General features: G+C 40.1%; 1 protein-coding gene across 4 annotated transcripts in view; it reads left to right on the forward strand.

Annotated features, from left to right (window-relative positions):
- Positions 1–5,288: 5,288 nt before the first annotated feature.
- The window catches only part of CWF19L2 (CWF19 like cell cycle control factor 2), a 94,152-nt gene continuing 74,233 nt past the window's right edge, over positions 5,289–25,207 (forward strand). Inside the window, exons 1-6 of one of the 4 annotated variants that reach the window (XM_041118524.1) lie at positions 5,332–5,424; positions 10,013–10,052; positions 18,950–19,060; positions 19,810–19,929; positions 21,345–21,452; positions 23,777–23,896. In XM_041118524.1, the coding sequence (XP_040974458.1) occupies positions 10,044–10,052; positions 18,950–19,060; positions 19,810–19,929; positions 21,345–21,452; positions 23,777–23,896 (468 nt within the window). In that variant the 5' untranslated portion in view covers positions 5,332–5,424; positions 10,013–10,043. Of the gene's footprint in view, positions 5,425–10,012; positions 10,053–18,949; positions 19,061–19,809; positions 19,930–21,344; positions 21,453–23,776; positions 23,897–25,207 lie in introns of all 4 variants that reach the window. The other 3 variants (XM_041118523.1, XM_030042692.2, XM_041118525.1) reach the window with 3 other exon arrangements.

Raw genomic sequence — 25,207 nt, forward strand, 5'->3', positions numbered from 1 at the left:
CTGTGATTAATCTGTCTCTTTGTGTTGATATCTCACAGATTAAATAAACACAGTTCTGCAATCTATGGCACTGTTCCTGTTCTTTCTCATTTCTCTTACAAAACCTGAAAGATACGGAGCCAGCTTGCAGGCCACAGTTACATTTATCACACCATGATCCTTAGTAGGAGCGTTGTTAGGATGCCCAGAGCTCTTGCCTCACCTCTGCTCTTCTCAAATAATCCTCTTAGTTGAGTCAATCCACTTGCCCAGGCCAACATGCCAGGTGGTCTCCTTGGGGAACAGGCAGGAGAAAATACGGGGGTAGAAATCACTTCTCACCCATCTAGCCAGTCTAATATGTGCTTGGCTTTGTAAGGCATAAAGGCCTTATAATAAGGCATTATTGCTGTGTGACTGAACCATTTCTGAATCTACCATCCAGGCAGGATGCCCCGCAGGGTTGTATGTACCTCTGCCTGTGTCAGCAGCTCCCTAGATGCTTCTGATAGGCAGGGTGAGAGCTTGAAACCACATCACGGAGAAATATCAAGTGGATCTTGACTATGAAAGATACTGTGTTTGGTCTTTCCCACTCTGAAACTTCTAGGACAGAAGAGGCCAAGGCACACATTAAAAGAAATCCAAGGTCCTCCCACTGTATGGTCTTTTTTCTCACTTGGTGGTATCCAACACCGTGACATATGCTTGAAGATAAGCTTGCTTGGTGTTGCCTGTGTGTCTGCAGTAACAGGGACCTGGAGGGGCATTTGTGCTTGAAAAATGAGGTAAGCGGCAAGACAAGCTGGTAGTTTTACACTCCTCAGAGGGTTTGCTGTCAAGAACAGTGACAAAGACGGTGGCTTGGGATGTCAGGCACATTAGTCAGTATTTACAGCTATTTCTGGGTCAAGGGCTGAGACAAGAATTGCATATGAAATTACCCTTCCCTCTTAACACAGTACTATAAAATAAAGAAAAATGAAAAGCAATTTCAGGAATTGTGGGGTGAAAATTGGAGAGAAGTAAATTATTCAACTTGCTGCCAAAAGAGACAATTATGGACACTCTCTGTGGCGGTCAAATTCTCTTTACAATTATCATTCAGTGCTGTAGTGCCTTGGAGCCCTTTCCATGGAGCAAGACCTCATTGGTCTCAACAATTTTTTAACTTGAGTGTTCACCATTTCATTAGAGAAAGACATGCTCCCATCCCCATGTGGTTTTTGGTTCTCTATTGCAATGAAAGGAGGAGACTCTCCTACAATACTCCACATGCAGAGTCCAGCTGGGAGTGTTGTGGCAGCTTTCTTTAGTTTGCTGGATGCCGCCCACATGAAAGTGCATCGGATTGAGCAACAGCACTGCAGGAGAAAAGGGCAAAGAAAGCCCCAAGGTCTCTGGAGCAGCCAAAGGCTGTGGTTTCTTTGTACAGAGTGTCCGTAATATCAGCTTGAGCTATGGCTGCTCTTATAACTAATGGGCTGATACAACTGTCTGTGGGCCTAGGCTACAACCTGGCTTCTGGAACTGTCCTACCTTTAAAAAGCAAAAAATACGCTTTAATCTCACTTTAAAAAGAAAACCAACCCATTGCACTGCATTGAAGCTCTCCCTAAGACTGTTCAAGTTATTTTTGTATTGGTCTGATGCGTAAGGACTGATAAACTAAAGGCCCAGAATTTTAATTCCTGCCCCAGCCAGGTGATCTGAGTCAGTATTTATGTCTCATTTTGAAAGTAGCTGATTTGAAGCTCCCTGGCATGTGCACCTCTGGACCTTTCCATGTTGAGCAGGCACCAGAAAAGACTTACCTATTTCTCTCAAAGAAATGGTTTCTAAAAAGATGTGTTTCCAGACTCAGCAAATCAAGGACAGGATGGATGTTATCACTGCTGTGAGCTTCCTGTCTGATAAAAGTCTTTGTTTGCAACTTCTCAAAGGAAAAAAAAAAAGCATGTAAAAGCCCCACAAGAAATGAACTGAATGAGTTATCATTTCACATGTGTAACAGCTTCCTCACAAATCATTTATTAGTAGTAGTTGTCACTAGAGAATTTCCCAGATCAATGATCCTCTTTATTATAGTGATGAAGCTGGGGTGGGGAGAGGGAAAATGGATGTTTCTAAACCCCATTCTCCTGCTCTGCCAAACTACAGCTGAAGAGATCACTTGTTTTTAAAGTAGCTGAGCAAATTAACAAAATAACTATCGCTCAGGGGCAGACAACACACGATTTGCTATTGAATATGGAACAATGGGTGAATCATTCTTCGATCCACCACAGTATCCTTGTTTGTTTTCACTGCAAGCTGAGCTCTCCTTTCCGAGGCAGGCTGTCAGGATCCCCAATGACACAGGGGTTCTTCTGTTGCTGCCAGAAGCACTCTTTCTGATGGACAGTAGAAAGTTGTCTGGTTTTTCAATTCAGGTGCTCACTGCACAATTCAGGCACAAGCAACTAATAACCCAGGCATTGCTGCTACATTGATTTTTGGGCAAGGTGTTCTATCATTTTATGGCACTGAGTTTAGACACAGTTGCTTTAATTTTCTCCTGAGGAAACATAATGAAATGTCTATGAAAGAAATATGCTTTTCCCCATAATCGCATCATTCTTTGGGTTTTTTTTTCCCCTGCAATTTCTCCAAGGACTGACATTTTTATTTCTTAGACAAGTCATTGAGAATTCCCATGCCAGTCTAAGTAATCCCTCAGAATCGAATGTAAATGACTGCTCAGCAGTACCAATGGCAATGGAAAACCAGGTGGTTTTAAAAATGAACAGCATGAGAATTAACTGAAACTAAGTACATTTTGACTTGGATGTACACCCTCTCTGTCCTCTCCCTAGCATCCTACTGGATATTGTGCTTCTTTAGTATGAAGACTTCAGAACCTGTTGTTAAAATTGAGGTAAGAAACTCTCTCCAGCGGCACTGTGGAAAAAAAAGTTTCATGTTCTCAAAGTAAACGACCCCTTTTCCCTAGTGAAACATTGCCTTTTGCTTAAAGAAAACAGCACAGGATCACACTGAGTGGAGAAGATTTTTTCCAACCTTTTTTATACAAAAAAAAATATCAAACAGAGCGCTGAAGGCAAGCAGTGAAGGTTAGTAGCATGGAGGTTTATAACACAGGTCAGGTGGAGAGTCACCAGTTTCTTTCAGAGAAAGTGTAAAATGCACCATTAAATGGGAAATATTAATTTGTTCTGCAAGGTCAGCACCTCCTCGCAGGAGTTCAGCAAAGATCAGTATATCCAAAGCATTATTGTTTTATTAGCGTGTTTAATTTTGGCACTGAGAATGAGGTGACTGAACAGAGGTGCCCAGCTGGCCATTAAAAGTGGTATACCAAGGCCTAGTTCTCTAGGCTCACTGGAGATTTTTGAGCATGTGAGGAGCTCTGAGGCATTCTAATAACTTGAAAGAAATAAGACTAAACTTCCATCTTTGCCTGCTTCCTCTGAGAAAATCCTTTTCTTGGATGAGGGGGGAAATAAAATTAAATTATGTCATTCTTACCTTAACTGCTGACTTCAAAATTAAAGTTAGCTCTCAAAAAGCCCAATGGCAGAATGATCATATTTATAAAATAGCTTTCTAGTTTCTCTTGTTCTTCAGTTTCTGAGATTCTAGAGTGTATTTGCATCATGGTTTCTCTCCTAAAAACAGGAGTACCAGAAACGTGTTTTTAAATGAAAATTTACAGTATCACCTTATTAATCATGTGGAGGGTTATACCTATCAAGAATAACACCAAATACTGCCAAAGCTCACACCCTGCTTTGAGTTCTCTCCTTTGTCTGTAACTTCCTGCTGTAGAAAACATATTCCCTGTTCTCACCTCCATACTGGAGAAAAAAATTGTCCACACCTGTCGCTAGATTTAATACAAATCTATTAAGCCAAGATGCCTGGCTGTGTGCTGAGCAAATTAGGGAGTACCTATCTGAGATGCTGTGCTGGCTGCCTGGAGCAAGTGGTAACACCGGGATGGAAAGAAACCAGTTTGTCGGTAAGAAAAGCAGCACATCACTATCAGAGAAGAGGCTTTCCTTACTGGGCCAAACATGTGCTTTTCTTGCTTCTCCTCTCTCAACTAGTGTAGTTTGCTGCACGGAGCTAAGGATTGAGCATAGCATTAGTCCTGCTGGAATGTCTTTTGTGTCCACCTGTTTGCTTTGTAAATGGCTCCCCAAAGGGGGTTCACGTGCTGCTTTTCCAAATGGTGCCTATGAAGCTCTATCAGTTATCATTCTCTACGAAGCGGTGACGTACAACAGGTTTTTCTTGAGATGTTGTTAACTGTCATAGCATAAATTGAACAAAGATACAAATGTAATTTACATATTTAATACCAGTAGGGAGATGATGATTAAATTATCATTATCTCTTTGAAAACATACTGTGCCATGCAAATAGCTAACAAATTGCGCAAGCACTTTGCTCAGACCTTTACCTAAATAACGTTATTACTTGGCAACTGTGAACACATTTGGTGTCAGACACATTAACAATGCTCTGATCTCCTCCCAAAGAAATGATGTCTCAAATAAACATTTGCTTCACCTGAGATACAGCAGCCCTGTCAAACACTGTTGGCCAACTGTGTAAGCGCTCGAACATGCGTATTTTTTAATTTCCCTCCTCACACCCCAAGCAGCTAGCACCCTCCCATTACAGAAGCCACAGGCTAGCACAGATGCACCAAACCGGCTGCAAATGGGGCAGAAAGCAGCTGGGAGATCGTCTGCAGGTGGGTCGTGGCAATGCAGAGCAGCAGGCGCTGTGTGGCACTGGAGAGTGCGAACGTTGATTAGGCCACGTCTCCCTTCTTCGCTTCTCGTTAGTGTTGGCCCAGAGGAAGCCGGGGTGAACCCCGGGTAATTTCAGCCCAGCGGGAGGGGCGAGCCTGGAGGTCAGTATCCCCATCCCGGGGCTTCGTGGTCCTGTCAGTCAAGCAGCACAGGGGTCCGCTAAGCTGCTTGTGCCACCACACGATATTTGCTGTGACCTTCACCCGCGACGCCGCGGAAAGCCTTCCACAAGTTGACTTTGATTTTGAAGCTACGAGGGAAGTTGGGGAAACTCTGTCGTAAGACCGAGAGCGTTACGGCCGGACGCTGGCTGAAAGCCGGCCTCCGGGGGCACAGGGATCTGCCGCCTCACCCCGTACGCGGGAGGCGGGCGTTGCTTCACCCCAGGGAGGGTGCTGGGACCCCGGAGGGCCCCGGCCCGGCGGGGAGGCCGCCGTGGCCCGCAGCACCGCCGGGAAGAGCCGCCGTTGCCCGGAACCCCATTTACGACAGTCTCCCGGCCTCGCTGCACGGCGGCTGCGCGGCGGTTGGTTTCCGGCGGGGACTGGCGATGGCGTCCGGGTTTGAGAGCGAGCGGAGCTTGGCGGAACGTAAGGAGCAGCGGCAGGCGCTGCTGGCGCAGGTGGGGTGCCCGGCCCGGCCTTGCCTTTCCCCGGGGACCGCTTAGCCCCTCTCCCTCGCTCCCCCAGGTCGGGTGCTGGGGCCGTCTCGTCTTGCGCGGGGTCGGTGCGCTCCTGAGGGCGGCCCTGGCCGCCGCCTCCCGCCCGCAGGCCCGCCAGCGGCAGCTGGAGGAGGGGGGACGCCCTGGGGAGAGCCTCTTCTGCCCCGAGGGGAGCTGGGCTGCGGTACCGGCAGTGGCAGAAAGCAACCGGGAACTCAGTTTTGAGTGGCAGCCGCCTGAGTTCATGCGTTTTGCCCCTTGTAGAGGTATTGAGCTGCTTGGTTTTTCTCTTATTACATGTTTCTGTGCATACGCCTTTGGAAAGAGTCGGGGTCGGTCTTATTTACACCCTCTCTTCAGATATTTGTATACACTGATAAGATGAAACCACCCCTGCTCCCCGGCCTTCTCTTCTCTAGGCTAAACAGTCCCAGCTCTCAGCTTTTCCTTACATGAGATATAAAAGGCAACTCCTCTTCCATCTCTTCCTGGCCTGTCTTTCCTAAGAGTCAGTATCCCTCCATTACAACGCTCTGGTCATGGAGTAGTAGTAACTTGAACAGAAGTGGGACAGCCTGTTTTCATGGAGCCAGGATGTTACTTGCTTGGTTATATCTTGCTGTAATGTTAGTTGAGAATTAGGAGGCTCCCCCTCACAGATGCTTTGATAGAGTTGCTGTGACTTTCAGACCTGTGCTAATCCTGATGCATTTTATTCAAAATCTGCCTATACACCATGCTTGGTACTTCTGTAGTAAGCTGCTGATTCTTGTAACTTGTAGGTAGACTGAATGATAAAATAGTAAATGGCACATCAGTTAGATGACATGACTTGTTTTGAAGTTTAAGGAGTGGGGGATAACTGCATGGAAAGGAAAGTGTAAGAGGAGGACAGGGTATGGAAAAAGTATGAGGTTGTGATGATGGGCTTTTGAGAGAGGGAAGGCCAAAGTAAGCAGCAACCAGATCTTACTCGGCAAAGATATTTTCAGAAAAAAAGTAATGAGAAAATGGCCTGAATAGCCTGAGGCTTACACAGTAGCGATGTCTTCTCTCAAGGCAAAGAGGGAAGACAGAGAGAGGTCTTCAGGTAATATATTGTGTCTCTCTTGCACAGTTGTGGAACTGTTTCTACGCAATGACTTTGCAAGTGCGGGATGATCCTGCTGCACTGCGTGCTTCCCCCTTTTTGAGAAGCAGTTGAAGGGAAATTCCTTTAACTTAGTAATAGTGAATCATACTGTCCTGCAAAAGTTTGTTGTTGTTGTTAAGATGTCTTTTGCTTTACTTGAACTGCTGTATGATATATTTAAGAGTGCTTCTTTGCTCCATTCAACCTCTTGGATGTTCAGAAAATACTCTTAACTGGAAGCAAAACTTACGTAGGAAACCATTATACTACTTTACCTTTTCTTCTCAGTTGGTGCCACTTGTACAGCAAGCTATCTGGGGCAATGCCACTCTCGTAGAATCATAGAACAACCCTGGTTGGAAGGACCTTGAAAGTTCACCTGGTCCAAACTTCTGTGGGAAGGGGAGCCTAGATGAGATTATCTAGTGCTCTGTTCAGTCACGTCTTAAAATCTGTAGTGATACGGATTCCACCCCTTGTCCTCTACATGTGGCTCCCTCCTTGTGAAGGGGGAGCCTCTGTCCTCTTTATAGGTGTCCTTTAAGTCCTGGAATACTGGGATGAGGTCCCCCCCTTTAGGTCTTTTCTCCCTGGAGAAGAGACATCTAACTCCTTCAGCCTTTCCTCATAGGGCAGGTTCTCCAGCCCATTGATCATCTTCGTGGCTCTCTTTGCACCCTCTCCAGTCTGTCCATGTCTTTCTTGAATAGTGGGGGCCAGCACTGGACACAGTACTCCAGGCCTGGCCTGACAAGCGCTAAGTGGAGTGGGATGATCATGTCTCTATCGCTGCTAGTGATGCCCATGCAAATGCAACCCAGGATCCAATTTGCCTTTGTTACTGCAGCAGTGCACTGCTGACTGCTGTGCAGCTGGTTGTCCACCAGGACCCCCAGGTCCCTTTCAGCAAGGCTGCTCCCCAGCCACACAGATCCGAACCTGTACTGGGCTCTTGGGTTATGTCATCCCAAGTGCAGGACGTTGCACTTGTCTTTGTTAAACTTCATACAGTTCTTGCTAGCCTGCTCTTCCAGCTTCTCCAGGTGTCTCTGTAAGATGTCTCACCCTTCTGACGTGTCCACCTCACCACCCAGTTTGGTGTCATCAGCAAACTTGGTGAGGGTGCTTTCAGTCTCATCATCCAGATTATGAAGATGTTGAGCAGTGTGGGGCCCGGTATTGATCCTGGGGGACCCCACTTGTGACAGGCTGTCAGCCTGAGTGAAAACATTGGTAAATGGTTACTTTTTGTAAAAGCTTTTTACAGTGTCAGGTGTTATTGTAGTAGTTTATTAAATAATCATTTTCCTCTGTTCTCATTTGCTTCTATTTGCATCAACAGTTTAACATGAAATAAAAGTGTTCTGTGAGGATGTTGTTTAAAAATTTTGGTGTAACTTCCTCTTTCCAAATATCTGTGGATGGTTTTTACATTTTTTGTTAATATCTCTAAAGTACTGTTAATTTGAAGCAAGAAGTCTAGCATTAAACATTTCTGTGATGTTTTTGTAGTAACTGGATTGTGTTATTAAATATGCTGCAATCTGTGGAAAAGGCAGTAAATTTGTATTTAACCTCTCATTGTGTAAGGTCAGTCTCAATTCAGGGAGGTAGTAAAGCTGAGAGAGGAGGTTTGGTTGCAGTAGTGTTGGGAGAAATGCTAAAGCAATGAGCCAAACTACTCATAGAGAAAAGGCTGAAGTCAGGGATGAGAGCACTTACTCATACAGATGATGTGCGGGGAAAAGGGGCGAAGGTTAGTTTTGGCAGAGTTTAAGTTGGTACTAGAAAGCGTGGTATCTTAAGCGTAGGGGCTATGCTTCTTACCATTAGGATATGTCTCAAGAGGTCTTTGATGGTAATGTAGCTTCATAGGTCCTAACTCTTGGTGTTAATACGTTCTTGTAGGTTTAGATGCTGCTCATCAGCCTTGTTGAAGAATATTAGAAAAACTGTTTTGGAGGTTTTAGAATGAAACTAAATCTGGTGTGTTTTCTTATCGATAGGATGCACTCTATTACAAGGTATGTATATAGGACCTGTGTTGAATTTTTTTTTTTTCTTTGATTTGAACAAGAAACAGACCATCGTATTGTTCAGTGTGTTTTTAAAATGCCATGAATACAAATTACTCCTAGATGGAAATCTTAAAAACATATCTGCAACTTTTGTGTGATGCTAAATAAAACCAAATGCACAACCCTAATTTTCTATATACAACAGTGGGCTCAGAGTTGACTATTTACCGCTCAGGACTAATGACTGGGGAGCGAATAGCTCTATAAAGATGCTACATCATTGCTCAGACAAAAGCTAATCAAGTGTTAGAAGTTACTGGGAAAGCAACAAAGAACAAAGGCAATGGTTACACAGACAAATTACTGATTTATGTATAATATCAAATAGCATATGCAGTCCTGGTGCCAGCATCTCAAAGAGAACTGAATAGCCTTGCAGGAGGTGGGAAGAAAGGTGTCAGAGATGATCTTGGTACAGACTGTCCAAGGAGACTAAAGGTTTTGAGATGGGGAAAAATAGGCTGAAAAAACTTAATATGAGAGAGTTCTGTATAATCATAAGTGATATGGAGAAGGGAATAGAGAATTGCTATCTGCTGTTTCTTTCAACACAAGAACTCTATGTCCCATTAAGGGATTCGCTGGTAGCCAGCTCAGAGCAGACAAAAGAAATGAACTTTCAGATGATGCACAGGGACCTTGTAGGGCCTCTTGTATAGCATGTTGCAAATACTGACACTTCACTTCTATCCAGACAAGAGTAGCCTAAAAGCAAAAATATATGTTGGTAGTTATTAACTGAAAAGCTGCTGAGCCTCAAATTGCTGGAGGATACAGGAATATTTTGGAGATGTCTTGCTTTGGGCTTAACCCTGTATTTACTTCCGTCAGCTTCCCTGGACATTACTGGATGTTTTTCAGTTGGGGTACTAGCTTAGATTCTCAGTTCTCAGAATGACAGAGTGCTGAGAAATTCAATACAGGGAAGCAGGATGGAGTATAATTTGTGAAATACCAGGCACAATGGTTTTACAAGTCAGGTGTTTTTGTGGAGTGCAGGAAGGGGTCTTGAGACAATGACATTGTTTTCTACAGGATTTAACCATTAGAGGTGCGTGGTCCCTACATGGCCATTGAGAAACTCTTGCAATATGACTTTTCAGCTTCTTTATTGAAAGTGCACATTCTGGAGTCTGTGTTATTTTTCCATGGTATTATCTTTCCACTTTGAGCAACCTAAAGCTAAGGCAGACTCCATGACTTTCAGGGATTCGCTTGGGTGCATTGGGTAGCACTGAAAACGTACACTAGTGATCAGATGTTTTCCATTGCTGTTGCTTGTGGAATTGCTGCGTTCATCATCATATGTATGTCCTTGAACTATTTCTTTTCCTTGCAGTAAGAACTAAAAGTTGAAGTAAGGAGAGGACATGCTGAAGGTTGGTAGTTTCCCCCCCATCCTCCTTTCTGTACCAGAGTTTTAGAATGTGTTAGCAAAAGTGTATAATAAGCAATTTTATCCTATTCAAGTTGATATGGGACACAGGAAGTTATAGAGTTTCCTTTGTCCCTATTTTGGCTGATAGAGAAATTTAGGAATTAAACTTTTTTTTAAAGAAAAAAACTCTTTACATGTTTTCTCTTCCCATTTATGGAACATAACATTATGTTCCCATAACATTAAGCTATGTAAAATGGCAAAATTTTTAAGACTTCTTATGTAGCTACTCTGTTATTTCTGTGCAAAATCAGTTTAGCATTTTGTAACGTGGAAGCATGAGGATGTCTTGGTTGCCATGTCAGTACTCTGCTGTCTGCTCTTCAGAAATGGAACTGACTTGCTGCCAACTTTTTGCTGACAGAATAACATTTCTGTCTTCCTTGAAGTTGAGAGACACTGTAACTTGCAAAGCCTGGAGATGAATATATATATAAAAATATATATGTATATAGGCTATAGATGTGTGTACATATAGGATATAGATATATATGTAATATGTACTAGTATATATGTAATATGTACTGGTACTTCAGACATGTGGTGACATACTACCATTTAAAATAGCATTTGATAAAGTGGTCAAATCTATATTTAGCTTAAATAATTGATGTTGTCCCCATTAAGAATCACACATTTAGCAATAGTCAGTACTTAGCTAAATTTGAACTCCATTTTTGTTTCTTATGTTTTGAACTTTTCTTAATAAACTCTCTTTTGAATTAAGTTAAAAACAGATTTTGTTATGTGCAGGCATGAAAATCTTTCTTTTTCTCTGTCTGTTCAGAAAAAGAAGAAAGCAGAAAACAGACAAATGAAAATAACTAACCGCCCCTTGGGGGTACTCTGCCTGAAGTTTTATGCAGAAAAAATGTTGCAAATGGCAAATTAGTTGGTAGGGTTTTTTTGCTTCCCTACTTCTTACTGGGGAAGGAAAACCAGTCCTTATTTGAAGAAAATGAAGTATTTCTGAAGTTTATGAACTCCTAAAGATGCTCATCTATTCATTAAAAGAGGTATATTATTGATAACATCAGTAACTGAGAACGGATTAATGTTTCAAGTGTATTGACTTTCTCTGCTTTACCCAGGTTACTTTGATTACGGTTAGACTGCCTGCTGCTATAGTGGTGGAATAGAACTGGGAGAAAACTACTGCAAGGCTTCATCTCAGTGCATTTTGGCTGTGTTGCTTGCAAAGGCAAAAAAAAGACGCGCAGGGACTTTTTGCATGTGGCTGATGTAGTCAAGACAGTTATTTGGTGGTTGCAATCTTGGAAGCTCCTGCTTTTTGCTTTGTGAAATACACTTGGGAAGCTGCATAGGTCTGTCTTCTGATAATCCGAGAAGTTTGCAGAAATGCCTGTACGTCAGCAGTTCTGTTTCTGGAAAGATGAGATGTTCAACCAACTCACCTTAAGGAGCTTTGAGTTATAAAATATTGGAAATTAGTCTGTCCTCTGTTCTACAGAGTATGTAGCTGGGGCTAAGATAAAGGGGAGCTCTTTAACTCTGGTTCTTGATAGTTAGGACACTGAGGAGTCTGAAGGAATCGTCACAGTCTCTTCAGAAGTAATTCTCCCCCAATCACCGAGGTCAGTAGAAGAATCTGGCATTAGCTCACTCTTGCAGATTCCATATCCACAATAATCAAGAGATAACATATATAGTAGATTTTGAAACAGTTATAGAAATAGAACAGATTAATACCTTTTACTTTTAAAATAAACTAAACAGAAGAAGTTGCTTCTTGTTGATTTTTTAAAAATTTATTTACTGTTTAATGTTTTTGGCTAGTTATGAACTTATACTTCTTTTGAAGAACCAAAATGCCACCAAACTCATTGATTGAGATTTCTCTTTTATGTTTTGGAAACGTATTCTTTTATTTATGTAGTCTGTCCTCCCAGCTGCATTGGTAAAACCCAGCAGCTGGTAATGTTTATGATAATGATCAGTAATCACATAATTAAGTGTTGACATGCAAATTGTTATTAAGCTCCAGAAATAGCATCTTGTTTTGATGAGTGGGATAGTTTGTGACACTACTCTTTTAGTTCGCAAGTTTAGAACTAGAAAATAATCTGATGGGTGTTTTGGCAAGTTCAGGGATGTGTACTTTTCCTAGACATGAATGGGTTTTTTTTGGTAAAAACTAGCAATAATTCAATTTTGAATTAATTCTTGCATCTGTGCTAAGACATGGTATTTCTGTACTTCAGGGTTACTCTTCTGTTACTTGTTTTTTTTCATGGACTTTGAGTCTTTCACTCTTTGGTCTCTGAGGGTGATGTGATTTGACCATTCCTTGTGCATAAAACCCTGCCTTTTAATTATTAAGGATTACTGATAGATTACAAGTTTCTCTTGATAGCAGTACGTATTGATTTAAAAAAAAAACAAACTTGAGCATAGGTAAGAAAGACCTCACTCAGTATTTCAAACAAATAAGATATATTCTTGAAATGATGTAAATAAAATGATACCTTGAAACAGGTTCATTGTACAAACAAGAAATTGTGTGTTTAGTTTTACTTATTTAGGTTTCTGAAAAAATTCATTTGAGATGTGCAAGGCATTACTTCTGGAAACATCTTGTTTGATGCTTTTTACTCAGACTTCTACCTTTATTTTTGTTTATATTTTTTGGTTTATTTTCTTTGAAAATATGACCTAATATTTAAAAAATCCTAATGTGTAACAATATCACTGGGTTCACTGTATTTGAGCTCTAAACGAGCTGTGAAATCAGCAGGTTTTCTGGTGAAGTACAATCAGGTATTTCCTCATAAAAGCCTAATCATTGGGTTGTTGCAGCGATTAGCATTTGCCAAGGTGATGGAATGCTTTGGCAGTATTTTACGTGGCAGTTGTCAGCAGAAAATTACAGAAATTTCTCTTCAGACAGGAATTAGTAGCAAAACACATCACTGTTAGGGTTTATAGAGCTGTTATTTGTTGGAAGTTGCTTTGGTGCTGTAATACTAAGCACCTCCTTTTTGTTCTTTCTCTTTTTTAAATCCTTTATGAAGTGTTACATCCCTGACTCTCTCTGTCAAAGGAAATAAGCATGTCAATATTACTATACTTACTTAAATCTTTGAGTGGTATTAGGATAGTAACAGCACTGAGAAATGAATATTGCCTTTTCACAAAAGGTTTTCAACGATGTTTGACAAAGCACCTCTATAGGCATTTTTGCAAGCAACATCTTTGATTTAACAGACAGGTCATTGTAGAAGGTGAGTGATGAAGACAGATGTCTTCATTGTATTCTGTAGGTCCTTCCTCTACAGGAGTGGAGAGGTCCTACATTAATGTGAAGTATCTGCCTATGGTTTCTTAGCAGTGGTAGCTACTGTAGTACATCTGGTTATCTGTTTTGTCTGCAGCTGTACCAGCAGAAACAGTTCCTGCCTCCCAGATGTTTCTGTCTGAAGGTTGACCTCTCCTACATCTGCTCTTTAAATCGCATGTCTGACTGTTCTGTAGTGGTTATTGATCACAAGAAGCTTAAATGATTCAAGTGATTTTGGCAGGCAAAAATGCCAAAGAGCGGTGACGTTTCCAGCTGGCACGGCTGTGTCTGCTGGAGGTGGAGGTACAGGCAGCACTCTGACTCAGTTGTGATTTGGGAAGTTGGGATGGAAGCTGAGCCCTTTCCTGTGTTTCCACTGCTGTACTCCCTGGGGAAGCTTCATGGATGTAACAATAATTGGAATATTGAGGGATGAAAAAAGTCTAAGCATTCACAAAAATAAGTGTGTTACTCAGAGAATTGGTAGGGCATCAGAACTGCAAGGAAGGGTATGTTCAGGTTCCCTGAAGGTAAGCACTCATGTAACCAGGGCTCTTCTGCCCTGAGCTTTGGGGTGATGGAAGCCAGGAGGGTAATATAGGCCACAGCAGCCTTTCTGATAGCTGAATATTGGAACTGGTAAATGAGTGGAATGGTTTGTGTGATAGGATGGGAGGTGGTCCTGAAATTAAAAAGAAAAGCTCATTGGTTAGATTTTGGGTGCCTTATGTTGGCGTCTGAAGGGTAGACACCAGGAAGCTGCACCATGCTGTTGGTGGGATTCATTTTGTGTCAGGGTGGTCCTTGAAGTGGCTTCCCCTGAGGCCAGAGTGCAGGGACAGGCCTGTGTGGGGAAGGTAGTGGGAACACACGAGGGGGAGCGTGGAAAGGAGAGGTGTGGGAACAGAGCCCTGCCTTTCAGTGGCAGGTAGCCATTAGAGCAGCTTGGCTGTTACTCTCTGTGTTGGATGTTTTTGTCACACTGTGTTGACCTGGTGTTGTGCTGTAGAGTTTCTTATGATTGTTTGTAGGAGAAAAAGGGAATTTTTCTTCTTTTGGATGGAGACACTGACTATTGAATGGTGGTGATTATCATCTGAAGAACTAGAGGTTGACCACAGTTAAAGATGGGAAATTGCATGGTCTCTGTAGTTCTATGGAAAATTTTCCCTGGCCTTGGCAAGAGCTGAAATGGTAAATAGAGTTGGGGTCAGGAAAGAGTGTTGGTCAGGGTTTCTGTGAGCTGGGAGGGAGTGTTTTAGCCTGTCTCCCTAGGTGACATCCCTGCATCCCTTTTGGACATCTGTGGGGAACTGTCATGTAACAACCTCCATTTATTGTGTGACCTAGACTTTGGCCATTGGCGGTGTCTTTGATCTTTTCTGCTTCTTCCTGGGGTGGCATGGTGTAATTTGTACAGCTTTTGGTGTTCGTGTCTGCAGTGTATTACAGGCTGTTTGGAGCAAGTTTTGTTCTTCATTTAGCAGATACTGTTGTCAGCAACCATGCACGCTGACCTGCCTAATGAAAACCAGAAAGCAATTTCCCTGAACTTGATTTTCTTCCTCATTCAGATGGGGCTGTGAAATCCAAGACCCTTTGGCCTGCTTGTGGTAAAGACTACAAAGTTTGGCTCTGTTCACCTTGGCAAACATTGCTAACGTAGTGGTGTAGAGTAATGTTTTTGTAGCGCCTTACCAACAGACCTTTCAGAATGCTTTGCCAGCATTATACTTCACCTCGTGCTTGTTGCAAAGGAGACTATGAGCAACTTTATTAGGGTGTTGCAGAAGTATGTAATGTAGCATGATACTTGCCCTCCTTGACAGATTGTGGCTTCTAATGGTCCTCTGTGTTTGTGTGTAGCATGCAGAGTCATTTGCATAATTAATGCATTACTTTGAAATACAGGTATTTCAGAAATGTAGCATCCTATATTTATGGAGAAAAAAGTTAAAAATATTGCAGTGGTGACCTAAAATGTACCTGATGTTAAGTACTAATTTGTGAAGGGGAAAGGATAAATTGTTGGATATTTTTGTGGTATCATAAAGTATTAATGAACCTTAATGTGAATTAAATGCTTGAACTCCTGTGGGTTGAGAGATGTGAAACTATTAGAGTTAGCCTTCGTAGCATAGAACAGTAAGTCTGACAGGGGACTTAACTAGTTTTTCTTCCTTTTCTATAAGATGCTAGTAAGCCCTGTGTCATTATAAAGGACAAGTAGAATAGAAAGGTAAGGTTTGAAGCTAATAAAGTAGTGTAGACAGGTTTTCCTCCTCCCTCCCACTTGAAATAATTGTGTGTGTGTGTGAGGGGAAAGCATTCACCAACAATAAAAATGAATATTGTAATTTGATGGTAGAGGGAGCTAGATAGTTTTTAGAGATAGAAAGGATCAGAGGGTATCGCTGCTAACTTTCTAGTCTCATGTTAAAATGATAATTTAGGTGAAAACACAACTTCTTTAATCTTTTTAAATCTCTAGGCAGCTTTCTCTTTTTATTTTACATACAGATATTAAGATTCTTCTATTTTTTTATCTTTGTCTAAGAAGAAACAAACGTTCACCTGATGCTTTTGTGTCTGTCTCTCTCTTTTTAACAGTCGGGTGGTATTGCCACTATCGATTCATCTTGCCAAATCCTGTTTCATTTAGTATTCAGGAGACAACAGTCTGCAGTTTGATGATTTCTAGTCATTCTGTGTTCTGAATATGTATTTGTATACTTCAGCCAAGACAATGATCCACCTCTTTTTTTAGGATCATGTATCTCAATTACCTAAATACTTGCTTGCATTTTTTCTGTTTATTCTTAGATCTAATAAAAAGTATAAAAACTCCTTTTGTACCTTATTTATAATGTTAACTTCATTTTATGCAATGTGTATTTGTAACTTTGGTAACATGAAGGAAATAATAATTTTATTTAAAATATACCTGTTATTATAGAGAAGGGTAAGATGCTAAATTTTCCTAGACAGGCAAACAGCATATTAAATAAAGACATGTTGGTAAGCTGATCTTGATTGCCCTTTGAGGTGTTCATAGATTTATATGGCCAAGAGCTGCTAAAGGGGTGGAAGGGAACTGTTGACTCCAGCTGCATGTCTTTCTCAACCAAAAGTGAAATGGAGTATACAGAAAGCCTGTCCTTTTCCCAGTCTAAACTTTGGCAATGTTTCATGTTTACTTGCAGAACAAACAAGTTTGGAGTCTGTTTTTGTTGTGTTTTTCCCCATCTAGAACTATATTCAAGTTCCCTTTATCGCCACTGTTTCATCTCTGTCCAGTTATAAGCTTAAGTTTTGTGTATGTGTGGCTTGTAGACATTTTGCGAGTTGCATAGCTGAGGTTATTACCCTTTACTTGTCCACAAATGTGGCATGCTTAATTACTTTATTTTGGTCAATTGAATATATTTTTAAGACAGAAGGGCCATTGTCATCTGTATGGACTAGAACAGAAAATATGAATCAGCGATTTCTGCATGAACTTTCAAGGGTGTTGTCCCAGGTGGATAGATGTCTTAGGGTGGCCAGGGTTAGCCAGTGAGCTCTCTGGATCATGGAGAGGTAGCAGGAAACATACCTGCATTTTTTGGAGTCATGGGTGGTTTTGTTGGCCCTGTTATGCTTAACAGCTATTTCACTCTCACTGAATTATAGTCTTGCTTATTCTTTTGTTGGTTTGTTTATTTATAAACTGGAAAACTGTTCTGATATTGGAATAAATGTCTGAACGTGCTCTTAACTCATTCTTTCTTTATCGCTGCCTTTTGAATTTAAAGATGTAGCATTCATCCTTGTAGACTGTCAGCTTCATTCTAGAGATGGAAGTCCCAGTCTTGGCCTCTTTATTTGAGCTGCCTTAAACTCTTTTTTTTGTTTGTTTGGTTTTTTTTGTTTTGTTTTGCAGAGTCCCTTCTTTTAAAATTAAGTCTGGGTAGCAGCCTTGCCTTGCTTGCATTTAAGTGCATTAGAGTGTTTATCACCTCGGGCTTATAAGAAAGTAGACAATGAAGGTTTAAAAGGGTGCTTTGTTTGGGCACAGATGTGTAGTATTTTGATTTTTTTGTTGTTGTTTTGTTGTCCTTTGTGCCACTTTCAATGTTGATAACGACAATGTTCAAAAATAAAACAGCACTCCTACCTTATGAGTTAGCTTTCCTTTTTTTTAAACTCTTAATCTTAATTTTTTAGCATGTGTTTCTGTTCATTGAACCCGTGTGGCGTACTGGTCACCTTCCTGCAAGCCGTGGTTTCTATCAGTACAAAAGCTGCAGATTTCCTTCTTGGCTGTATCGAAAAAAGACAAACTGGCCCATGGTAGGGAGGTCGCTGTCTTGCGCAGTGCATGGGCTTGTATCTAGAGTTTGTCACAAAGAACTAATAGCTGACCAGGAGGAAAGACTTCAACTGGTTGTCTAATCTCCTGAGTTTTGTGAGGGGTTTTGTTTGTTTGTTTTAAAGATTGGTCTTTTTTAAACTTGTATGTGATCTCTTGGCTTATGATTGAAAACATTCTGGTAAAACTCGGTGTTTCAGGATGAAAACCAACCTCTATCTTTGGTTTTTGCTTTGACTTTAGTTATGTAAAGAAACCCCCCACAAACAAACAAAAAACCTGAAAGCAGGCTCAAACTCACGAGACTTATCTCACACAAAATTAGGGTTGTGATTATATGACTTTCCTCCTGTTTAATCAGGTGTGGTGATATATTGCACTTTGGGATAAAGAATTTCCTAATGGCAAGTTATATTAAAGTAAACTTGTTTTTGATTCTGCTGAAAGTAATACAGGGAACTTCAGAGGCTGAAAAGGTCATTACTTTATTGATGTGGTTTATGAAAATCCTTTTCAGGAATTGAAACTGTCTGCAGTGATTATTATTTTTTTCAGAAGTAGTAGTAAGATTCTTTCTAGTTTTATCGCCATAACCGGAAAGGGAAGAACATTCTGCAGCCCAAAATGCTAATCCTTACATAGCTGTATAGTCCTTAGAGCATGGACTTCTGCATGTCCAAGTTTTGCACCTGGCTGAGATATTTTCAAAGTTGAATGAGCACAAAGATAACTTCTTGCTAACTTCTCAAATTAACAGCTGGTGAGCTGTGCTTTGCAATGGAGTATTTGCCCAGAGAATTTTTTGAAATAGAAAAATCAGAAGTCCACTATATCATATCATATATCATATGTAGTTCATGAAGGTTATATGAAGAGAAGACTTCTCAGAATGAAGAACCGAAGTTGAATGTTTTCATTTCACTCTTGTTTAGGATGATAGGATGAAATCAGTGTTAGAGGAGGTGCAAAGCTGTAGCTTGAGAAAGTAGGGTGCATAATATATTTTACCTGAATTTCCCCTTTAACATGTAATCCAAAAGTATTTTTATTGCAGTCCTCTAAAAGGAAAAGTTCTCAAGCACAGTTCTCAACATTGTGTATGGTTGTGTCAGTGTGGCTTACAAAGGCGTGTCTGTCAGTAAATGCTGCTGGACTCCGCCTGGTTATTTTTCTTCTCTGTTTGTCTTAGGCCAAAATTAGTTATGAAAAGGAGCAGAGGCACAAGCTGCTAAAGCATCTACGAGGTGAAAATACATGGATGCTTGCTGATGTGAACGAACGTGTGGAACAACTGGAAAAGGTGATGGAACTGTAAATCATTGAATTGTGTTGTTAGCTTTACAGCATGTTTGAACAGAAGGCTTTGAGGGCTTTAAGATGATCTTTAAAAACCTCCTGATTTTTTAATTCTTTATGCTTTGATATTAGCTTTTTTTTAAGTGGAAATAATCTTTTACTCACAAAGAGGAAAAATTTCTGTCATTCAATTCCAGCTTTAATTTTTACCAAATGCAGAAGAGCAAGCACTGCCAGACAAGAATAGTCCCATGGGAAGAAATCTGGAGGATCCAAGGCTTCATAGCAGTCCCATTTGTGGTCATTCACACGAGAAGCCTTAATGGAACCTCTGAATATCACATCCTTTTATTGTAGGAATCTGGGCAGATACTTCAACAAAGGACAGATGTGTATTGATGATGCGGTGATTCTTGAGGAAATAGATTTGACCGAAATAAAAGTAGTGTAGAAGATATTCTATGTATAGTTATAGTTTCTTAGTTCCAGTGAAAAAGATACTGAGAGGGGGAAGAAAAATTGATTACGGATGTGAGGCATGCCCTCCCTGCCTGTGCCCAGTGTCAGTCTCGCCCCCCCATCCCCCCCCCCCCCCAACAGAAGAGAGAGAAGGTAGTAGAACTAAAAGGTAGCTATGTCCAGCTGTGTGTGTTTTACCTCTTTCAGTGTGGTTTGGTAAGTAGGTTGTGATTGTTTTTGTTGTATGTGGGTGATTTGGTTTACTGGATCTCATTTACAAACATTTACTTGTAGGAACATTCTGTGCAGAAAAAAAAGAAAAAGGATAAGCATTCAAAAAAAGCTAAGAAAGAAAAGAAGAAAAATAAGAAACAAAAATCTGAAAAGAAGGATGACTTACTTGATAGTTCTTCAGTAAGTAAGAAACTTTAAAGTGCTTCAAAGGACATTTTTAAAACCTGTACCATTTTAGTTTCCGTGGCTACACATGGTTAGTAAAATTAAGACTCATTCTTGCCATTTTCTGTTTGGAAAAACTGAGGCAAAGTTTGCCTTTTTAATATACTGAGTATTTAATCAATTTAAAAGATGCTGTTATTTGAGTGCTTGTGAATTTTGTAATATTGAATTCACTCATTAGGAACAAAGGTATTTACAGTTTTTCAGGAGAGAGAACTTGGAAAAAAAATCCTCATTCTAGGACAGCGTGCAAAAATTTGTAGGTTCCCTGTTGTCAGTTGTATATGGTAGAATGGTGTGTCTAAAATTGCAAATACTTGACTTTGATTTTAAGCATGAGTTACTGTTGCCTTTTTCCATGGATGTTGAGCCACCAAAACTCCCAACAACATGGGAGTTGTATGTGGATCTGAAGGAAGGCTCAAACTTCTGCATTTGAATCTGTACACAGATGCCTTCACATTGAGGGGCAAAGCAGTACACAGACAGTATTAGAAATGCGAGTGCTGCTTTCTGACCATGTTGTATAAAACATCCTCCCAGCATTCTGGTGCAAGTCAGGTAGTGCTGTGATTTTTTTCTTTTCAGAGAGTCTCTTTTATTGAATGAAAGAACATGCAGTATGATGAGATTTATTTTCCAGGGACTGATGTCAGAGGTGAACTAGGCTTTTCAGTGTGGGAAGTAACCTTAGGCACAAATGTCCCACACTTCCCATGGGAGTCATCAAAACCCCTCAGATCACATCAGTGAGAACTCGGAAACAACACAGTCCTGGCTGATACCTTTGATCCAAAGTCTGTTATTCCCATGACAGGTTCATGTAAATAGCAAAGAAACTCTGTTCAATGAGGTCCTATTTGCTTCAAGTGTAAAATCTCAGTACGCTGTGGCAAGTGCAAGTGTAGGAAGTTGGATATGAAAAAAGGAGGAGGTAGCATGTACAGTGCTTTATATTATACTGTGTTACCGATTTTACTTTTTTAATGTAGAACATAGTAATGAATTTAGATTTTTTTTAATTTTGTTTTTGTAATGCCATAAAACCAATTGATTTTGGTTTCATTCTGACAGTTTTAACTTTAGCAGTGTTATGCTAATAAACTGCCAGTATGAACCAGTGTTACATAACTGTGATGTGCTCATGAAGTATAGTGGAATGTTTTGATTATGAAGGAACAATCTCCTATGGGAATATCAATATTCTATTTTTATTATCAGTATTTTAAAATAATAAACAGTATTATATTAGTAATGCTAATCAGGATCAATTTTGATTATCAGTATACTTGGTAAGTATTGCATTTTATCAACATATAAAAGTATGTTACGGTGTTATTGTTATTCTTTACATTAAACTCTATTTTTAGGATTCCTCAGTTGAATGGGTTGAGTCAAATGTGTCGCAGTCAGATAACACAGAAAAGGCTTGGAAGGTCAACAAGCAATCAGATGCTGTGAAAGATCCCTCCCTGCAGGTGAGCAGCCTGACAACTACTCTAGAAATAAATTCAGCATGACCAGATGTGAAACGTGCTTAGGTTTCTTGACAGCTCTTTTGCAGTGTGTTGAACAAAACCTATTTTACAGACAAATGTCTTTGTTTAGCTAGGTAAATGTTACATTTCATTCATTGGAAGACTTCTCTACCTAATACTTGCTTAGTATTTAACAAGGCACTACACTTAAAGTTGCTTAGTGCTAATTCCTTTCATCATGTTTTGAGGCTCTAGCAACTTAAGCTTAATTTTCTTGAAGAGGTCAACTTAATGATCTTGACTAGACATGTTATTTTTTTCTGCATAATTTTGGTGGCTATTCTACAGTTGAATGAATTTTTGCTTCTGTGGTGCTTAAACAGATATAAGGAAGAGAGGTGTAGAACATTTCAGCAACAATATTTATGGAATCAATGCCTCTTTTGATCTTCCTATGTGAATTCTGTGCCCAGTAAGCAGTGTTTATTCTGGAAAACGGAGTCATTCTGAAATGAACTGCTGTGATTTTAGTAATGTAAATGTACTTACATATCATGACATCCTCAGTTGTGTGAAAATGATGATTTTTAATTTAGTGTCTAATACCGCTCCTGAAAAAAGTTCCTGTTTCTCATTCTGAATTTGTGCATCTTAAGAGAACTAAAAAGGATCTCTGAATCATATCTATCTTCTTGGAAAAGTATAAAGTAATGAAATATAAATCCTTATGTATGTCGTAATAACTTATACTGCAAAACCAGTTTTTTCTTCCCAAGCATTTCTCGTACAATGTGTGCCCTGGGCTTGTTTATTTTCGGAGCAAAAGCATGCTTTTGAAAGGAGTCTCCTGGTCATCTCTTCTTTTTGTATTTTGGCTCACATTATGAAAAAGTCTAGGAGCATGTAAATCCATTTTCTGTTGGATTAAACTGAATTAGAAGATATGTTCTCAAAGTGTACCTAAAGTGCTCCACAGGACCAGTCTTGGACTAGTCCAAAGACATAAACAAAAAAAAAAAATCCCCAAATGGCTGATCGGAAGCCTGTATAGAAGACAGTCAGGCTCTTTTTGGTGGTGCCCAGTGACAGGGCCAGAGGAAATGGGCACAAACTGACATACAGGAGTTTCTGTCTGAACATCAGGAAACAGTGTTTTATTTACTGTGAGGGTGACCAGGCACAGGTTAGCTGGAGAGGTTGTGGAATCTCCATCCTTGGATATATTTACAAGCCATCTGGATATGGTCCTGGGCGACTGACTCTAGGTTGGCCATGCTTGAGCAGGTGGGTTGGACCAGATGACCTCCAGAGGTCCCATGCACATCCACTTCTGTTGATCCACATTGCTTGCTAATGTGGGTGTAGATGCTATTGAATCACTTGAAGATAAATTATTTTTCAGTTCCTCCTCTTTTCTAGAAGAGATCCGAGAAGTGGAATGTTGTATTTCACCTTTGAAATTCTCTGGTGTGTTGCCTAATATAATTTTTAAGTAACAGAGAAAGCGTGACATATGGTATCTGTTCAGATTGACAACTCAGACTTGAACCCTACTGAAGACATGAAGACTCTTCTGTAAGGACATGTTTCAAAATAAATGTAATCTTGTCATTTTGGTTGCTATACTATCCACAGAAGTGTTCCAAATACTTGTTTTTGTAGAGTAGTTTATAATGTGTATGTCACTGCTTGCTTTCGAGGCTTCAGGTTTTGTGCATATAAAGGTGGTAGGTATATCTAGGCTTTTTATATGCTGCTTTTCTTTAGAGAGTAGTCTTCATTTTTAAAATGTCCTTGGTCTGGCTTAGGTTTTGTAAATGCAGTTTGCTACCTATTATTGTGGGTACAGTTCACAGGATTTAGATGTGTAACTGTTTGAGGGTGCAGTTAGTGCCTAGATATCTGAGGTATGAACTGTGCTCAGTTACTGATTGTGGATTTTGTATACACTAGAAGACATGTAAGAGGTCATGAAGTCAGAATTAGCAAGATGGAAAGGAATTGGTCTGGATGTACAGTGCTTGTTTAAGCAAATAATAAGCAGTCTATATGGTTTGCATGTTTACTAGTGTCTTAAATACATTGTGAAGATTTCAAATTACCGAAAGACTTTTGTAAAATTTATTTGTGTAAGTGAAATAATTGAAAGATTGGGGTTCTTTAAAATAATACTTGCTTTTCATTAAAGTATTTCATATGTGTTTGTAAAACCTATACTGTTTATTGTAAGTAACATTTGTCAGTAGTTGCACTGGTTTGATTTGTGCCTAACCCCTGCTTTTTTTTGGAAGTACGAACACTGATTCTTTCTGTTTATTTTAAAGAGAGAAGAATGGATGAATCTAGACTTTATGTCATTGAAAACCATGTCAGCAGCAGCTGTCAGAGGTGAAAGACACAAAGAAAAAATATTGGAACGACAGAAAGCTCAAGAACTTGAGCAAGTAGGAGGAATTAATATATCAATTTTTTTCTGCATCTTACTAAATTTTGTGTGATGAATGAACCAATGAATTGGTTCAAATATGTTAAGTGTTTGTATAGTTTTTAAACTAATGCCTGATGTGTTGTGTGATAGTGATTTAAATTAAATTGTTCAGTTATTTGTTCTGTTTGGGATGGGAAGGAAGGGTTCATACAGCAGGCTTATCTTGTGGAGAAAAGACTTTAAACTATCTCCTAGGTAAGGAGAAAGCCAGTTTTGTTAGTACCAAGTTCTGTAATATTTGAAGTGCTTCTGAGATATTTTCCTTAATGACAGACTGTTGGTCTGGCCTTCTTCCCCATGGTGTGTGTGAAGGGAACACCATTATTTCGTGTGATAAAAGCTTACCTAAGTTACTGTGTTTAAAGTGTAGGGTGCTGAGGCTTGTCTTCTTCCTGAAGAAAGAATTCAGAGCAGTTGCTGTTACTTTCATGCCACAGTTGTGCACGAACATATGGGTGGATCAGGGTCTGGCTGGGGAAGGGGTTGCTGTCATTACATTAGTTCTGTTTACGTACAGTTGCTGGCTGCTTCATTTGTTCATTCAGCTCCTTAAATACAATACAGTGTAGTCTGATCTGAAAACATAGTTTGGTTATTTGTCTTATGAGAAGGGATATTTGTTTTTTCCCCACATAATTTTTTGCTGAGCATTTTTTCTGAACTGCTGAAGGACCATTTAATGTGGAGATCTTAAATCACCATAATGTCAGCATGTATTATATGGCTGATGATGATTTATATGTATGTATTTGTGGTCCTAGAAGAATACGATTTTTATAGACTCTCCCACCCAACCACGTGCTCTCCAGTTCTATACTTTTGTGTTTTGTACACCAGAATGTCTGTCCTTTCTTTGATACCCAAAACAATACATACAACAGATGCATACAGCATGCCACTGGTGGTGATGAGTGTCAGTGCTGGAATGCATGATCAACCCATTTCTCCAGTGGACTTCCTTGCCTGCTTCCAGAGAAGTCAGTTGACAGAATCACAATAAGAGATCTAGTTTGAGGGTGAAAAGCAGTAACTTGAGGTAAAACTAAGAGCCCCCATAACAGCAGTGCTTCGGACACAAGTGCATATTACTGCTACGCTGGCAATGCAGTCAAATAGTAGAACTGCTTCTGTGTAATAAGGGTGCCAACTAAGCACATGTTTGAGAGCTTTGACTCGGGATAGAGTTACATTTATTTCTACCTGTTTAGATAGCACAAGTTATGAGTAAGCTGTTCTATTCCCACACAAATCTCACAAAATTTATTTA

The sequence above is a fragment of the Aquila chrysaetos genome, chromosome 19 (assembly GCF_900496995.4).
Source record: "Aquila chrysaetos chrysaetos chromosome 19, bAquChr1.4, whole genome shotgun sequence".
NCBI lineage: Eukaryota > Metazoa > Chordata > Aves > Accipitriformes > Accipitridae > Aquila > Aquila chrysaetos.